At 45.8% G+C, this 17,990-nt stretch overlaps 1 protein-coding gene across 2 annotated transcripts in view; it reads right to left on the bottom strand.

Moving 5' to 3' along the window:
- MDGA2 (MAM domain containing glycosylphosphatidylinositol anchor 2) overlaps positions 1-17,990 on the bottom strand; it is a 386,993-nt gene that overhangs the window by 228,143 nt on the left and 140,860 nt on the right. For both annotated transcript variants that reach the window (XM_083612013.1, XM_083612014.1), the window contains exon 2: positions 186-325. In XM_083612013.1, the coding sequence (XP_083468139.1) occupies positions 186-325 (140 nt within the window). The remainder of the gene's footprint in view (positions 1-185; positions 326-17,990) is intronic.

The following is a 17,990-nucleotide window of genomic DNA, read 5'->3' as shown; positions in this document are numbered from 1 at the left end:
ACAGCCCTGTAAGGTCATTTAATTACGTAGGTTTGGTGCATTCCACATCCTGATACAAAGGTGTCTCTAAGCAGCCGATGACGTCATACAAAAATGTCACAGGTAAAGGCAAGAAAAACCGCCCTCCCCCAATTTTGGAGATGCAAATCCAGCTGTGGACCTCGCGCCTCACAAGAAGAGCTCACCTGCGGCCGAGGGTGCCCGGTGACCAAGCAGGTCAGCTCCAGCGTCTCCCCTTCCCGGATCGTGTACACTCTCTCCGAGTATCGCTCCTCCTCAATGTTGCAGGCGAGGCCGGAGTGGATGATCCTCACTGTGGGTGGGGCTGCAAAGACAACCAGAAGGAGATCTCTGTTATCATTTTGAAAATAGGGTACATGACAAAACCAAACCGTGAACTTACTGCTTGTCGATGCACAGAAAAAAAGAACGGAAGCAATAATGCTAGATGAGATGCAGAAATAGCAATTGAGGATGCCAAAAGAAGCAATTTGCACACCCCCCTTGTATGCATGACCCCTTAGTATGCCACAACCCTAACTGAATGCCGAACTTTTATCCTTTGTGGCAATGCTCCCACCATAGCTGTCAACCTTCCCTTTTTTTGTGGGAAATTCTCTTATTCCAGCACCGTTTCCCACTGCTTCCCACTGCTTTCCCGATTGTTAGATACCCCGCAGAGTGTCCCCAGGACAGGTGAGGCTGCTGATCTCTTATTTTCAAATCTGAAAGTTGACAGCTATGGCTCCCACTGTTTCATTTGAGATTGTAGTGTCCTTGGAGGCAGGGATCCTTCTCTTTTTTAACCAATGAATTCATGTATAGTCATTCAATCATTCACTCATTTGTCAGACACCTGCTATAACCCCACTGAGGAGGACGCGAGTGGCGCTGTGCTCTAAACCACTGAGCCTCTTGGCCTTGCTGATCGGAAGGTTGGCAGTTCGAATCCCCGTGACGGCGTGAGCTCCCATTGCTCTGTCCCTGCTCCTGCCAACCTAGCAGTTCAAAAGTAAGCCAGCGCAAGTAGATAAATAGGGACTGCTGCAGTGGGAAGGTAAACGGCATTTCCGTGCACTCTGGTTTCACGGTGTCCTGTTGCGCCAGAAGTGGTTTAGTCCTGCTGGCCACATGACCCAGAAAGCTGTCTGCGGACAAACGCCGGCTCCCTCGGCATGAAAGTGAGATGAGCACCGCAACCCCAGAGTCGCCTTTGACTGGACTTAACTGTCTAGGGGTCCTTTACTTTTACCTGTTACCTATAACCCCACTGAACTGTAGGGCGTTGGACCAGGTGATCATTAGGGTCCCTTCCAACTTTCCATCTTTTGTGACTACTACATTAATTCTGTATAGTAATAGTGAACTATTTCTCCATGTGCTAGCTCTAGCCAAAAGAGCATTGCCCTCACAAAAGAGGGGGGTATCAGCAGAACTTTAAAAGTGCCAAAATATCTGTGGAGAAGACCCCTAAGAGGAGGAAGAAAACCAGCATGGAAAACTGGCAGAAAGGAAACCCACTGGAGAGAAGACCCCAGAAAAGGTTCCTTGTCATCCTGAACGAGGCATTGCAACATCTTGTTACAGGTTCATAGAATCGTAGAGTTGGAAGGGACCATGAGGACCATCTAGTCCAGCCCCCTGCAATGCAGGAATATTTTGTCTGAGGTGCGTTTCGAACCCACAACCCTGAGATTAAAAGTATCATGTTCTGCCAACTGAGCTATGCCAGCTGAAATGTCATCCCAGTAATCACTTGGTACTATGAGATGGAAAATGGACAGAGTGGACATGAATTGACAGCAGGATTGAACCCAGGTCCACCAGCACTAGGAGCCAAATAATTACCAGCCTTAGCTTAAGCTAATGGAACCATCCAAGGTTCACATGGCTACATCGAAGTCCTACTGAAATGAGATTCCTGTGCCCCATTTTTCATTTCACTGGCACGTACAGAATTTTCCCCTCCGCCGAATCTGCAGGTGGGGAAAACTCCATCTCTGCATCCCACGGCAATGGTGGGGAATTAGCAGACAAGGCTCCATCCATCATCGTTTTATTAATCTCCAAGATCTCCCCAAAGGAAACTTTGCATTTTTAATTTTTTTTTAAAAAAAACAACTCTGGTTATTTTGGGTTTAATTTTCAAAAATTAGCTTTTCATTATTGTTCCTTCATTATTGTATGTACTGCTTGAAGTGCATTATCTTGCTCGTTACGCAAGCGAAGCACTTTAATGAGGACAATAAAACTAAGCAGTTGGCACAAAGGGACCCCCTCCCCACCCTCCCCCTCTTTTGCACAACTCATCTCGTGTAACAGCCCCTTCTTCTCCACGGGAGGCGCCGCCTGCTGGCTTATTGGGGACACTCAGGCTTCTGACTCAATCATCGTAAAATAAAATAAGAGGCCTCCCCATGCCTCTCCTTTTCTAGGTAGCTCAATTTCCAGTCCTTGGGTGGGAATTGACAGTGAAGCATTAACTAACACTCTGCAGAATTTAAACTTAATTGCAAGCGACGGTTCAGCCCAGATGAGTGTCCTGTGTCCTGTAGAAGCGATGTCTGTGGAGGTGGGAATTCCATCGGCCCATTAAAATAACAGAACAAAATCAAACACACTGAGAGAGAGGAAGAGCTATCCCCTGATTTTTTTAAAAAATGAGCTGCTTTATTTCATGGCATGGAGAAAGCAGACAGTTTTCCCTCCCTCTCTCCTAACATTTGGATTTGTGGTTATCCAATGAAGCTGGATGTTGGAAAATTCAGCGCAGATATAAAGAAAGTCCTTCTTTGCTTGGTGCAGAGTTAAACTACGGAACTCACTTCGGCAGGAGACAGGGATGGTCACCAACTTCAGTGGCTTTGCAAGAGGATTGGATAAATTCATGGAGGAGGAGAGGCTACTGTGATAGGAATTTTATGCTCTTAAATATATGATAATGTTCATAAGTGTACCAACCAAGGACATACATAGATCAGCACAGGAAGGCCAACCTGGAACCATTTTGATTCCTAAACTGAGCAAATGTTTTCTCTGCAAGGTCAAACTGGAAAAGCCTCCCCATTGTCTCTTTCCTCACAAATCCTGTCTTAAGGGTATGTCTGTGTTTGAATAGGGTGTGAGCCTGTGACCTGGCCAGGAACTAAGTATTTATCATTACAAAAGACTGGCCAGGCTACCCAGGAAATCCAATCAAGTAACCTGCCAGACAGGAGATAAACAAGGACAGGAGAAAAACAACATTCAAATTTCTGTTTTAGACTGCTTTTTCCATGATGTCGGTGTGATGTATCTGAGGGGTGGTCTTAGGTTACATCCCTTCTGTGATGTATGTATGATGTTTCTGGGGGTGGTCTTGATCTACAGGGTGGCAATTTCAAAAGTCTTTATAAGCCCTTGCACACCATTTTTCTGGGTCCCTCCTCTCTCCTGCGGGTGAGGGGAGCACCCTGTTGCAACAGATCAATAAAGGCCAAGCCTACAGGCTGCTGTTTTGCTCCAAGTAATCCTGGCTGGTGTCTTTGTTTTTGTCCAAGGGAGCCCTCAGATTTTTCCGTTAACACTACTCAATGGCTACTAGCCAGGATGAATGCTATGCTTTGCCTTCACGGCAGGAGGCAGGGATGCTTCTGAACCCCAGTTGCTAGAAGCCGCAGGAGGCGAGAGGGCTCTGGTGCACCGTTCCTGCTTGTGGGGTTTCCCACAGACATCTGTTTTGTTGGAAAAACGCCCAGGAAGGCCACCACCTTCCCAAGACACCCGGGCGTCTCTCCGGTGGTCACCCTCTGGCTGTAAATCTTCCTCAGTCCAGAGAGACCGGTGATTAGCGACCCCTCCCTCCTGAGAGGAGCACACTCGTCTTCTGGCATCTCATTGCAGAAGACAAAGACAATCATAGTTCTAAAACTACTTTATTTACAGTCTTATATACAAAGAATCCATCAGCATGTCTGTGCTCTCTGAGCACCAGTACAGAACAGCATCTCACACAGAAGTGAAAGTACCGTATTTTTTGCTCTATAAGACTCACTTTTCCCCTCCTAAAAAGTAAGGGGAAATGTGTGTGCGTCTTATGGAGCGAATGCAGGCTGCGCAGCTATCACAGAAGCCAGAACAGCAAGAGGGATTGCTGCTTTCACTGCGCAGCGATCCCTCTTGTTGTTCTGGCTTCTGAGATTCAGAATATCTTTTTTCTTGTTTTCCTCCTCCCAAAACTAGGTGCGTCTTGTGGTCTGGTGCGTCTTATAGAGCGAAAAATATGGTAACTTCGTCAGCAGTACTCCAACAGTACTGACACTTCCTGTCTCACGCTCTCAGGCACTCACATGATATAAACAACCATACTGCTACTTGCTGAGCAGCACGGTGAATAAAAATCCTAACATGTTTGGCCACTGTGAGAACAGGATGCTGGACTAGAGTGGCTGGGGAAACCCAGCCAGATGGGTGAGGTAGAAATAATAAATCATTATTAATATTATTATTACTAGAAGGGCCATTGGCCTGATCCAGCAAGCTCTTCTTATGTTCTTCAAGGTAGACAGTTACCGCTCAGAGATGCACTTTGCAAATATGCCAGCGGTGATGATTATGCCGCCTGTTGCTAGACTGAGCTTGAGCTCCATCTCAGAGAAACAAGACCCGGGCAACAACATTTAGAATCTGTTGGTGTAGGCAGTGGCAAAGCTGCATGCTCCGCTACCGGGGGCGGAGAGCAGGCGGGGGCATGGCGCGTACCCGGGGTGTGTGGTGCGCATCCCGGGGGCGTGGTACACTGCCTGCGAGGGCATGGCATGCCGCCCACAGGGGCATGGTGGGCATTCTGGGGGCATTGCGCGCCACCTATGGGGCATGCCACCCAGTGCGTGGTGGGGCGCGGCATGTGTCCGGGGGGGGCATGATGGCACCCTGCCAGAATAGTGGTGCCAGGGGCGGTCTGCTTCCTCTGCCAGTGGGTGTAGGCTCTGCACAGAAGTTCAGTTCAATGCATGGAGTTCAAGAGTAGAGTTTGTGGCTACATCCTGGCTCCACAGTCAGTGTCCACTTGCTATTATTCCCAGATTTATACCAAGAAAAAAGCCAGCCAAGAACTCAGGTCAGTGTAAGTTTCAATAGTGGGAGTGGTCCCTGCTCACAAATCAATAGTCAATAGTAACAAAAGCTAATCCATTTGAGTTACAGATAGGTAGCCGTGTTGGTCTGCCATAGTCAAAACAAACAAACAAACAAAAATTTCTTCCAGTAGCACCTTAAAGACCAACTAAGTTAGTTCTTGGTATGAGCTTTCGTGTGCATGCACACTTCTTCAGATACACTGAAACAGAAGTTGCCAGATCCTTCTATATAGTGAGAAGGTGGGGAGGGGTATTACTCAGAAGGGTGGTGGGAATGGGTGATTGGCAGATGAGCCTGTTGACGACTCTTAACGATTGCAATAGGTCTTACAGGAAAAAGCAAGGGGTGAGAAGGTGAAAAATGGCTTTGCCATGTATAATGAGATAAGAATCCAATGTCTTTGTTCAGACCAGGTCTCTCCATGGTTTTAAGTTTGGTAATGAGTTGCAATTCAGCAGCTTCTCTTTCCAGTCTATTTCTGAAATTCCTTTGTTTTTGTTTTAATCCATTTGAGTTTGTAATCTCTGTTAGAGTTTGTAATCTCTATTTGAGTTTGTAATCCTTGTCAGAATACATACTTTTGAATGGATTAGTTTTTGTTACTATTGACTGTTGATTTGTGAGCAGGGACCACTCCCACTATTGAAAGTTACATTGACCTGAGTTCTTGGTGTGCTTTTTTCTTGGTATATTATTCCCAGATTGGTATAATGAACAGGTGAAGGGCTTAAACACAGGATCAAATAGATTTTGAGGAGGGTTTTGAAGGCAGAGAGAGAGAACGAACAAATGAATGAACAAATGAACGAACACATGCACCATTTCCACCGGCTGGCTAAGAATGCATGAGCAAGATGCCCAACTTTTAAATTAGCAAGACTGCTTCAAAAACAGGCTTCTTCTGGGCTTTCTTTTGCCATACGGTTGTCACCAGAAATTGTTCCCTGCTCATCCCATGGACGCATGCACGGTGCAATCCCACCCTCACTGCGTTCCTGGCCCATGGGGATGGGCAGCTACAGCAACCCCAGACCTGTCCCGTCTACCTTCAAGGGTTGTACCCCAGCAGACCTCTGGGCAGCATCCTTCTAAATGACATTGCCCAGGCCAGCCTCACGTTGGCAGGCGTTCTTGGGAATGACTTTTATGAAGGCTTCGGACTGCAAAGCCCATCCATGCATTTGTGATTGCAAGGGAACTGTCCAGTCACACAAGCATCCTTGGCCTTCGTTTAGCACAAGCTGTTTGTCCAACTAAAGCAGGGGTAGGCAACCTAAGGCCTGTGGGCTGGATGCGGCCCAATCGCCTTCTCAATCCGGCCCACGGAGCGTCTGGGAATCAGCATGTTTTTACATGAGTAGAATGTGTCCTTTTATTTAAAATGCATCTCTGGGGTATTTGTGGGGCATAGGAATTCGTTCATTTCCCCCCTTCAAAATATAGTCCGGCCCACCACATGATCTGAGGGACAGTGGACCGGCCCACAGCTGAAAAAGGTTGCTGACCCCTGAACAAAAGGAACCGACTTGCGATCAGAAACTCCTGAAAGTCCATGTCACAGATTGATCTTCCCTTGAAATTTGCTGCTCCACCCCGAAAGATGAACTTCAACATGGAATTCCTCCAGATGGTTGGGTTTCCCATACACAGTTGCAAATACCATTCATCCATTAATATACCCAGTGCCAGATTTACATATAAGCTAATCAAGCTATAGCTTAGGGCCCTACTCACTTGCCCCCCCCCCCAAATCACTATTAATATACTTCTTCTTAATTTCAGTTCAACAATTCCTTTGATAAAATACATATTTTGTTATGTGCAAATGGCTTGAGATACCTATTAGGTCCATCAATTACCATATAGCATATATTCAACACAAAAAACAGCAACAATTTGTTGTTGACAAAAAGCAGCTGGACATATAAAGGGCCCCATGACCTTCAGTAGCTATGGGCCTCATCAAACCTAAATACGGCTCTGAATATACCTAACAGAAATTGCAAGGACCATTTGTGCGGGATTCTGTAGCTATGAACCCTTTTGGACCCCTTCTAATTCTATGATTCTACCATGAAGATGTCATAGAAACACTGATTCTGGTTTCCATCCCCTTTTACTCCTTGCAATTTCAGTGGAGATAAATTCTTCCTGACATTTCACCTAAATCCCACTTCCTGCCATTTAAGATGATGCAGAACAATCGTGAGAGACAAACGGTTGAGTCAGAAGACAGTAAAGATCAAACTCATACGCCGTGATCAAGAGTATCGCGTTTTGTTGCTGCTGCTGTTGCCGCTTGCTGCTGTTTCGACTCCTTGCTTTTTTATGGTTCAGGAGATCTCGCATATTTACCAAATGTCACTTCCTTCCCACCCCTGGAAATAATCACCACCGTGGCTCCTCCCGAGAGAAGGTCGCCCAGGATTAAATGCCAGGCGAGACACGGCGGTAATATACTATGTGGCATTTATGTTGGGGAGAGACTTTCTTTCTTCCCCCGTAGAAGAATTCATCTTTTTATTATACCCAATAAAAATTGTACGAAAGAAACCATTAGGATCCTATCCTCAGGAGTAAATAAACCAAATGCAAGAAGGCAGAGGCAACGAGGAACTGACACGGTACAGCCAAAGTTATGACTGATTAGTCTAAATTAATTAGTTTAAAGACTCTCTTTCCAGATCTTGAAAGGAGCAAATACATCTGAATGCTGGGAATCAGCTGAACTCATATCCTGCTTCCAGGCTTTCCCTTCGGGGCATCTGGTTGGCCACCGTGAGAACAGGATGCTAGGCTGTTTTTTATTTTATTTTTTTTAAAAACTGCATTTTTACCCCACCCTTTTCTCCAAGAAGTTCAAGGTGGCTTCCGTGGTTCACCCCCTCCTCATTTAATCCCCAAACAACCCCGTGGGGTGGATTGGGCAGAGAGGAAGTGACTGGCCTCAAATCACCTGTTGAGATTCATGGCTGAGTGGGGATTTGAACCCTGGTCCAGTACTCTAGGGCTTGCCAATCAGAAGGTCGGCGGTTCGAATCCCCGCGACGGGGTGAGCTCCCGTTGCTCGGTCCCTGCTCCTGCCAACCTAGCAGGAGCATGTGCAAGTAGATAAATAGGTACCGCTCCGGCGGGAAGGTAAACGGCGTTTCCGTCCGCTGCTCTGGTTTGCCAGAAGCGGCTTATTCCTGCTGGCCACATGACCCAGAAGCTGTACGCCAGCTCCCTCGGCCAATAAAGCGTGATGAGCGCTGCAACCCCAGAGTCGGCCACGACTGGACCTAATGGTCAGGGGTCCCTTTACCTTTACCCTTACCAGTACTCTAACCACTGCACCACACTGACTAGAGAGCCAGTGTGGTGTAGTGGTTAAGAGCGGTAGTCTCGTAATCTGGGGAACCAGGTTCGCTTCCCCACTCCTCCACATGCTGCTGCTGGGTGACCTTGGACCAGTCACACTTCTCTGAAGTCTCTCAGCCTCACTCACCTCACAGAGTGTTTGTTGTGGGGGAGGAAGGGAAAGGAGAATGTTAGCCACTTTGAGACTCCTTAAAGGGAGTGAAAGGCAGGATATCAAATCCAAACTCTTCTTCTTCTTCTCTAGATGGGCCCTTGGGCCTGATTAAAGAGGCTATTCTTACAAGCATGTTCTGTTATTATATACATCAAGTCCTGATAATGGAAAGCTTGACTAGGTGGGTCATTGGCCTGATTCAGCCCTGCAGGACTCTTCTGCCCTTCTTGGGTTGAACTCCTTCCACAACGCCCCTAGTCTCCAGGTTCTGGAAGCCAAGGTCAATGATTTAAGGGAGTTGGGTAGATGTAGCCTGGAGATGAGGAGACCAAGAGGTGATACAACAGCCACCTTCAAACGTTAACCAACTAACAAGATAACAAAATATTCTCATCAGCCTAGAACATATCTGCTGCTATCTACAGGAATGTCACATGGAAGATGGATCAAGTTTGCTTTTTGCTTCTCCAGAGCAGAGGACACAAACCGGTGGATTCCCATGAAAGAAGAGGCCAACTCAACATTGGGAAGAACTTTCTGATGGTGAGAGCTGTTTGACACGGAAATGGACTCTGTCAGAAGTTGGTGGATTCTCATATAGGACATAATATAATCTTTGGGAAGAACTTTGGAAGAGTGATCTGAAGTTCACAGCATGTTATTCCATGAAGGAGAACTACCTGAAAATGATTTACAGGTGGTATTTAACTCTGAGTAGACTTGCAAAATAGAAAAGATTGAATCAGAAAAGTGCTGGAGATGCAATGAGGCTGAGGGTATGTTCAGTCATATGTGGTGGATTTGTAAAAGGGTAAAAGAGGATTGGAAAATAATTTATAATGAATTGAATAAAAGGTTTAAAAATATTTTCCAGCAAAAACAAAACAAAACCCAGAGTCCTTTTTGTTGGGGAAAATTCAGACGGAAATTCTTAGGTGTCAAAAAAGGTTATTTATGTATGCTACCACTGCAGCCTGTGTTTTGTTAGCCCAAAAATGGAAAACGAGTGAAGTCCCAACTAAAGAAGAATGGCAACTTAAACTGATGGAAAATGTGCAGCTTGTGGACTTAACATATAGAATAAGAGAACAAAAAGAACACATGTTTAAAGAACATTGGAAAATATTTATTGAATATATGGGAGGGATTGTCTACACTTGAAAATGTTGGCAGCATGAAGATAAATTCAACAGTGTAAATAAGTTTTGATGGATGTCATAATGGAATACTGAATGGTTTAGTTTATATAAAATATGCAGGGATTTCTCTTATGCAAAATGAACCATGGAAAGAGAAGAAGGGAAGTCATTGATAGTTTAAGGTTGTATAAAAGAATATTCTAAACTGTGAAAAAGAAAATTTAATAAAAATTATGGGGATAGAAGCTGGTGGATTTGAAGTTTCTAAGCAGATTTGGAGAGCTTATTTAGCTGTGATTCCTGCACAAGAGGGGTTGGGCTTGATGACCTTTGGGTTCACTTCCAGCTCCAAAATTCTACGATTCTAGGATGGCTGCTTAGAAGGTGCATAGCTATTCCCCGGAGCCACTGCAAATGAGCCTGGCAGCAAAATGTCCCCTCCCTGGGGAGGCAGACTGCAGTGGTCCCCTTCGCCTTGCACCCTCTGATCTCCACCCTGCGCTTTTCACAAAAGCATCTTCAATTGGCTTAGAGAAATAAAACTCAGCCGAAACCATTTGTTGAGGTGGCGCAAGTACAAAACAAGCCCGTGCATCTTCGGCAGCCTGTCTGGGGAGCCCTAGGAATGCCGTTGAACTAAGAGATGGAGACAGGCGACCAGATGCATTTCATGGGAAGAGGACAAATGCGGAATGCGATCACCATGGCAGCGTGCGAAGGAGCCAGAGCACGGCCTCAACATCTTATTTCACAGTGAGGAGAAGGGGCTGGCTGTTAATACAATGCATATCACAGCAAGGCTGGCTGCACAGACGTGTGGCAGGGGGGATGAGGGGTCAGGGCATATTGACTTGCTTGCCCTTGTCCCAAAGCGCTTCCATACAGAAGAACATCAGAAAAACCTTGTGGATCAGGCTAGTGGACCATTCTCACAGCAGCCAGCCAGATGCCCCAGTGGGAAAAGCCTCCAGCACAATCTGAGCGACTCTCACCTCCTGTGGTTTCCAGTATTCAGAAGCATGTCTGCATCTGACCCTGGAAGCACAGCAGAGCCATCGCGGCAAGGAGCCATCAATAGCCCTCTTCATGTATTCGTCTAATCTTCTTTCAAAGCCATCCAAGTTTGCTATCCTAAGGACAAAGGAGCCTTGCTAGGTTGATCCAGCCTCCTCCAGCCAACGTTTCACCACAAACTGTCTCTGCAGGCCAGTAATACAGTGGTGCCTTGGTTCTCAAACTTAATCCGTTCCGGAAGTCCGTTCCAAAACCAAAGCATTCCAAAACCAAGGCACGCTTTCCCATAGAAAGAAATGCAAAATGGATTAATCCATTCCAGACTTTTATAAACAACTCCTAAAACAGCAATTTAACATGAATTTTACTATCTAACGAGGCCACTGATCCATAAAATGAAAGCAATAAACAATGTACTGCAGTCACACAATCAGTAGCTGAACTGAGTTCCACACAGTCACAAAAATAAAACAAAAAGAGCTGCAAAAACAAAAACGCAAAAGAAAAATCTAAAACAGACAGACCTCAGCATAATACTCAAATCGGAAGCATAACACTCAAAACTTTCATTCGGCTTCTGAAAAAAGTTTGCAAACTGGAACACACACTTCTGGGTTTGCAGTGTTTGGGTTCCAAGTTGATTGAATACCAAGGCATTTGAGAACCAAGGGACCACTGTACTTGTATGTTTTTAAAGGTAAAGGTAAAGGTACCCCTGACCATTAGGTCCAGTTGCGGACGACTCTGGGGTTGTGGCGCTCATCTTGCTCTATAGGCCGAGGGAGCCGGCGTTTGTCCACAGACAGCTTCCGGGTCATGTGGCCAGCATGACTAAGCCACTTCTGGCGAACCAGAGCAGCGCACGGAAACGCCGTTTACCTTCCCGCCAGAGCGGTACCTAATTATCTACCGTACTTGCACTTTGACGTGCTTTTAAACTACTAGGTGGGCAGGAGCTGAGACCGAGCAACAGAAGCTCACCCTGTCGCGGGGATTCGAACCACCGACCTTCTGATCAGCAAGTCCTAGGCTCTGCGGTTTAGACCACAGCGCCACCTGCGTCGGAAACACAAGATAAAACCACAGATAAACAGTCCAAACAGAGGCAATGGAACAGTAACCCCAACGCCCATAAACACATGGCTGTAGAATATTAATCAGAAGTCATCAGATGAACCTCCCTGCTGACAGCATTCCGCAAACAGTTTCCAGGTAAGCTACAGAACCCAGGATTATTTTTGGGGGGGGGAGGGGGATGTGATACACTTCAAATTTGTTTTAAATGTATGGTATGGACACAACCACAGACTCACAGAGACAGATTTGCCTTTCTGGCCAGCGGCTTCCATTTGCTGAACATTTGTCTGTTTCTGTCCGACCCCCAAACCACACTGCCCAATTTGTGCCAGTGTCCCTAATTAATAGCAAAAGCATAAGGAAACACGACGCTAATTAGATCCTAGCCCTGCCTCTCTGGCCCTCCTGTAGTCGGCTGATCTAATTTTGACACTGCAAGGCTGATCAGCAAGCTATCTATTAAGTTAGAGTGGGGGGGAAGACTCTGGTTCTTGGAAGCGCTGAGATCTCCCCCTTATAGCACATTTGCAGGGCTGTTTTGTGCTCCTCCAGCTGGGCGAGCATTAAAAACTTATGGCCTGTGACATACGGCGCATGTTCATATTTACTTGCAGAGAAGGAGGCTGTAGCAGTTTGAGGGGAGAGGTGGGAAGCCGGGCCTTTTGTCATGCATTTTAAAAGGCCATTGTGTTTTCAGTTCCCTGCTGATGGATCCGAGCTTGTCAGTTCCTTTGTATTGATCAGCATCCTGTATGGCAGGGCAGAATCTTCAGGCCAATTTGCAGGAATGCCGGGTGTGCAAGGGAGAAACCACTTGCAAATCCTGCCCGTGCTGTTTTACAAAATGAGTGCAAGCCATGCAGAAGGATTGAGGATCTAGCTCACCAAGGCAAGAATGAATCCTGCAAGTGGCAAGGGCTACGCACAGATAATAATAATGATAATAATAATAATAATTTATTTATACGCCACCCATCTGGCTGGACTTCCCCAACCACTCTGGGTGGCTCCCAACAGAATATTAAAACAGCTTAAAACATCAAACATTAAAATCTTCCCTAAGCAGGGCTGCCTTCAGATGTCTTCTAAAAGTCAAATAGTTGTTTATTTCCTTGACATCTGATGGGAGGGTGTTCTACAGGGTGGGCACCACTACCAAGAAGGCCCGCTGCCTGGTTCCCTGTAACCTCACTTCTTATCATTGAGGGAACTGCCAGAAAGCCCTTGGCGCTGGACCTCAGTGTCCAGGCTGAATGATGGGGATGGACATGCTCCTTCAGGTATACTGGACTGAGGCTATTTAGGGCTTTAAAGGTCAGCACCAATACTTTGAATTGCACTCAGAAACGTACTGGGAGGCAATGTAGGTCTTTCAAGACCGGTGTTATGTGGTCTCAGTGGCCGCTCTCAGTCACCAGTCTAGCCGCCGCATTCTGGATTAGTTGTAGTTTCCAGGTCACCTTCAAAGGTAGCCCCATGTAGAGCGCATTGCAGTAGTCCAAGTGAGAGATAACTAGAGCATGCACCACTCTGGCCAGACAGTCTGCGGGCAGGGAGGGTCTCAGCCTGCATACCAGATGGAGCTGATAGACAGCTGCCTTGGACACAGAACTGACCTGCGCCTCCAAAATGACTCCCAGGCTGGTCATAAGAACAAAAGGAGAGGTTTGCTGGATCAAGACAGAGGCCCGTCTGGCCCAACATCCTGTTCTCGCAGTGGTCAAGCGGTGGGAAGCCCACAACTAGGGCTTGATCACCGCAGGAACTCTCCTCACGGCTGAATCCCAGTGACTGGTATTCAGAAGGAGGCTCCCTCCAGCCAATGGCTCACCAGATCCAGCCACCTGTTCCCACAGAGGCCCACCAGGTGCTTGTGGGGAACCTGCAAGAAGGATCTGAGTACAAGAGGAACCTCCCCTCCTGTCGATTCCAGCAACTGGGATTCAAAAGCACTGAAAGCAGTACATAGACTGAGAGCAATACATAGCCAGTACACGATATTGGGGTGACAATAGTCACTGATAGCTGCTGACTGGGAACAGTTGTGGACCACCGGTATGAAATTTACGGCATGTAATGCCTTAAGAGAGAATATTATGAAAATGATATATAGGTGGTACATGACACCAGTCAAGCTTGCAAAAATATATAATTTGCCCGATAATAAATGTTGGAAATGTAAGGAGGTTGAAGGTACATTCTTTCACCTTTGGTGGACGTGCCCAAAGATTAAGGCTTTCTGGGAAATGATTTACAATGAAATGAAAAAGGTATTTAAGTATACCTTCTTGAAGAAACCAGAGGCTTTTCTCTTGGGCATAGTAGGCCATTTGGTGCCAAAGAAGGACAGAACTTTCTTTATGTATGCTACAACGGCAGCAAGAATACTTATAGCAAAGCACTGGAAGACGCAAGATCTACCCACTCTGGAAGAATGGCAGATGAAGTTGATTGACTGTATGGGACTGGCAGAAATGACCGGCAGAATCCGCAACCAGGGAGAAGAGTCGGCAGAAGAAGATTGGAAGAAATTCAAGGACTATTTACAGAAATACTACAAAATTAATGAACTCTGAAAGATGCTGGATTGAATTTATGTGGTCTCTAGCTGTTATGATAAAAATAACTGGGATTAAAATTGTTTAAGTCATAAAATTTAAAAAGTTGATTGGAATATAAGGTGTTAGTTAAAAGGAATGTTAAGAGATTAGGATTTGCTGGATTAACAATTTGAACTAGAAAACAAGAAGGGGAGGTATGAGGAAGTCAAAGAAACATGTTATTGAAAAACTGTTATTGAAATTGATTTGTTTTTAATATTTTTCTTTTTCTTTTTCTTTTTGTGTTTGTATAAAATTGGAAAATTCAATAAATATTTATAAAATGACAATAGTCACTGATAGCCTTAACCTTCACAAATAAAGAACATCAAGACATTTTCCTCAAGTCCTTTGCAAAGCAAGATCCACTCCACATTCTTTATGGAATCCATGTTGTGGTGAACCGCAGAAGGGAAGAGTTCGGAGTGTTTCCCATTGGGACATCATATTATGGTGGTGAGCTCTCCTTCCTTGGAGGTTTTTAAGCAGAGGTTGGATAGCCACCGGTCATGGATGCTTTAGCTGAGATTCCTGCATTGCAGGGGGCTGAACTAGATGACCCCTGGGGTCCCTTCCAACTCTACTATTCTATGATTCTATAAGATGCAACCAGGCAAATCCTGCATTGTATATCAGGTCTCCAGTCAAAAGCAACGTACAGAAATATTACACGGGTATTTGTGAGCCCTGCAAAGCAACGCTGAGATTATGTAGGGGGAAATAGTGCAGATATAGTAGCTGATAGTGAGACCTGGACCATAAAGAAGGCTGATCGCCAAAGAATTGATGCTTTTGAATTATGGTGCTGGAGGAGACACTTGAGAGTCCCATGGACTGCAAGAAGATCAAACCTCTCCATTCTTAAGGAAATTAGCCCTGAGTGCTCACTGGAAGGACAGATCCTGAAGCTGAGGCTCCAATACTTTGGCCACCTCTTGAGAAGAGAAGACTCCCTGGAAAACACCCTGATGTCGGGAAAGATGGAGGGCACAAGGAGAAGGGGACGACAGAGGACGAGATGGTGGGACAGTGTTCTCGAAGCTACCAGCATGAGTTTGACTAAACTGCGGGAGGCAGTGGAAGACAGGAGTGCCTGGCGTGCTCTGGTCCAGGGGGTCATGAAGAGCTGGACATGACTAAATGAGTAAACAACAACAACAACAAGCAGCTGATGGAGCATGGCTGATGCTCGTGTGCATTGAATGCCATGAGACTCATTTCCATGTGCTTTCAGGAGTGCCTGATGTCTCAGCATGAACATTATGCCTTTCTTGACAACTCTGATGAACTGGAAGCTTACCGGTGAAAACGATGCTGAGGAGCCAGGAGAAGGCGCCTAGCATTACCTATTGATTGCTTGGGCTGAACTTTGAAAGATTCCGGACAGAGAAAAGAAAATCCTTCTTCACTCTGCGCACAATTAAACTGCGGAACTCCCTCCCACAGGAGGTGGAGGTGGCCACCAATTGGGATAGCTTTGAAAGAGGGTTGGAGAAGTTCATGGAGGAGGAGGAGACAACTATTGATGGGACTGTGGTCACAGGCAGCAATGCTTTGACGACCAGTTTCTGGAAACGTCACGAGGGGAGAGTTGCTCTTGTGCTCAGCCCCTGCTTGTGGGTTTCCTATTGGGGTCTCTGGTTGGCCACTGTGAGATGAGGAGGCTGGACTAGATGGGCTGCTGGCCTGATCCCGCAGGCTCTACATATGTTCATATTATGGTGGTGAACTCTCCTTCCTTGGAGGTTTTTAAGCAGAGGTTGGATAGCTACCAGTCATGGATGCTTGAGCTGAGATTCCTGCACTGCCAAGAGCTGGACTAGAGGGCCACTGGATACTTCCAATTCTATTATTATTAATATTATTATTATTAATAATAATAACAACAGCAACAATAATTTTTATTTATACCCCGCTCTCCCTAGCCAAGGCCGGGCTCAGGGCGGCTAACAACCAATAATTAAAACAAGTTGAATGAATACAACTTAAAAACAAAATTAAAATACAATATTAAAATATTGAAACATTAAAATATTAAAATGTAGCCTCATCGCAGGAGGAGAAAGGAAAAGAAAAATGAAAGAGGGGGAGGGAATCAAATTGGCTCCAAGTCAAAGGCCAGGCGGAACAACTCTGTCTTACAAGCCCTGCGGAAAGAAATCAGATCCTGCAGGGCCCTGGTCTCATGAGGCAGAGCGTTCTACCAGGTTGGAGCCAGTGTTGAAAAGGTCCTGGCTCTGGTTGAAGCCAATCTAACTTCCTTAGGGCCCGGGACCTCGAGGGTGTTGCTATTTATGGACCTTGAGGCTCTCCATGGGGCATACCGGATATCAAAAGAAAAGGATATCAAAATTCCCCATTTTGTCTCAGGCTCTTCTTATGTTCTTATCGCTGGCATAAATTGTTGGGACTGTCTTTTGGAAAACGCAGATCCTGCTACAAACAGGGGAGGAAAACAAGGGATGCTTGCTGCAGGCAACAATGCCAGGTTTCTGAGAGCAGGGAGCTGTTCAAAGAGGACCATTAGTGGGCAGTGCTGAAAGCTGCAGTTGAGATTTTAAGGAAGGGTTGCTTGGTGGGGAGGAAGAGAGGGGGGTTGACATGGATTTTTAGTGGGGGGTGCTATAAGTCAGAAAGACCCTGGCAATTGGCCCTGCGTGAGGCTCAACAAGGTGGCCAGGATCTGTCCTTCCCGCGGAGGCCTTTACAAGATATGATATATGAGAGGTGATATGAGAGCCATCTTCAAATGTCACAGCTGTCTCCTGAAACACATGCTTTCCTGAATGCTGAGATGTAATTTTCCAAATGAAAATGAACGAAACGTCTATATTGGGCAATAACGCATATAAAAATGTGTCTACTAAGGCAAAGTGCATACTAAAATGTTAATAATGTTTCTGAGAATCTTTTTTTTAAATAAATGCAAGCCGATGTAACAATGTGAGGAATGGAATGGAACTGTAAGATTGAGGAAATGTGAAACTAGGGGAAAGCAAAGGTGATAATGTGACTTCCATCACACACACACACACACAAAACACAGGTCTGTGTGTGACTCAGAGACCCTAGGCAGCTTCAGCAGGAAGAAATGGATTCTTAGTATTCAAGAGATGCCCCCTTTCCCTCTTGGCCTTGGGAGAATTTGCATTTCTGTAAACACCATCTCATGCTGCTGAGTGATCACATTCACAGCCACTGAGAGGCAGCATCAAATTCCTTCTTCTGCTCCGCCACAAGTACTGAAAGGTATCTGCTTTGATATGCAGGAACAAGAGGCTTTTGCAAATGAAAGGAAGCTGCTCCTCAAAGGGTCTTAGGAGGACTTGAGAACTGCCACTCCAGAAAACAAATTGAGAGGGGACATTGCTGATAGACAGAGCTAATGCAGGAAGGAGAGATAAAGAAACTATACCCAGGTTGCTCTTGGCGGGTCACAGTGACCCTTTCAGATGCTTCCTGGAGGCCTTTATAAACACCCATCTTAATGGCCCTGTGGATTTCATGATTCATGGCAAGCACTTAAGA

This window comes from Podarcis filfolensis (assembly GCF_964270895.1).
Source record: "Podarcis filfolensis genome assembly, chromosome: 1".
Classification (NCBI taxonomy): Eukaryota; Metazoa; Chordata; class Lepidosauria; order Squamata; family Lacertidae; genus Podarcis; species Podarcis filfolensis.
The sequence above is the reverse complement of the archived record's forward strand: the minus strand, read 5'-3'. Positions and strand labels throughout refer to the sequence as shown.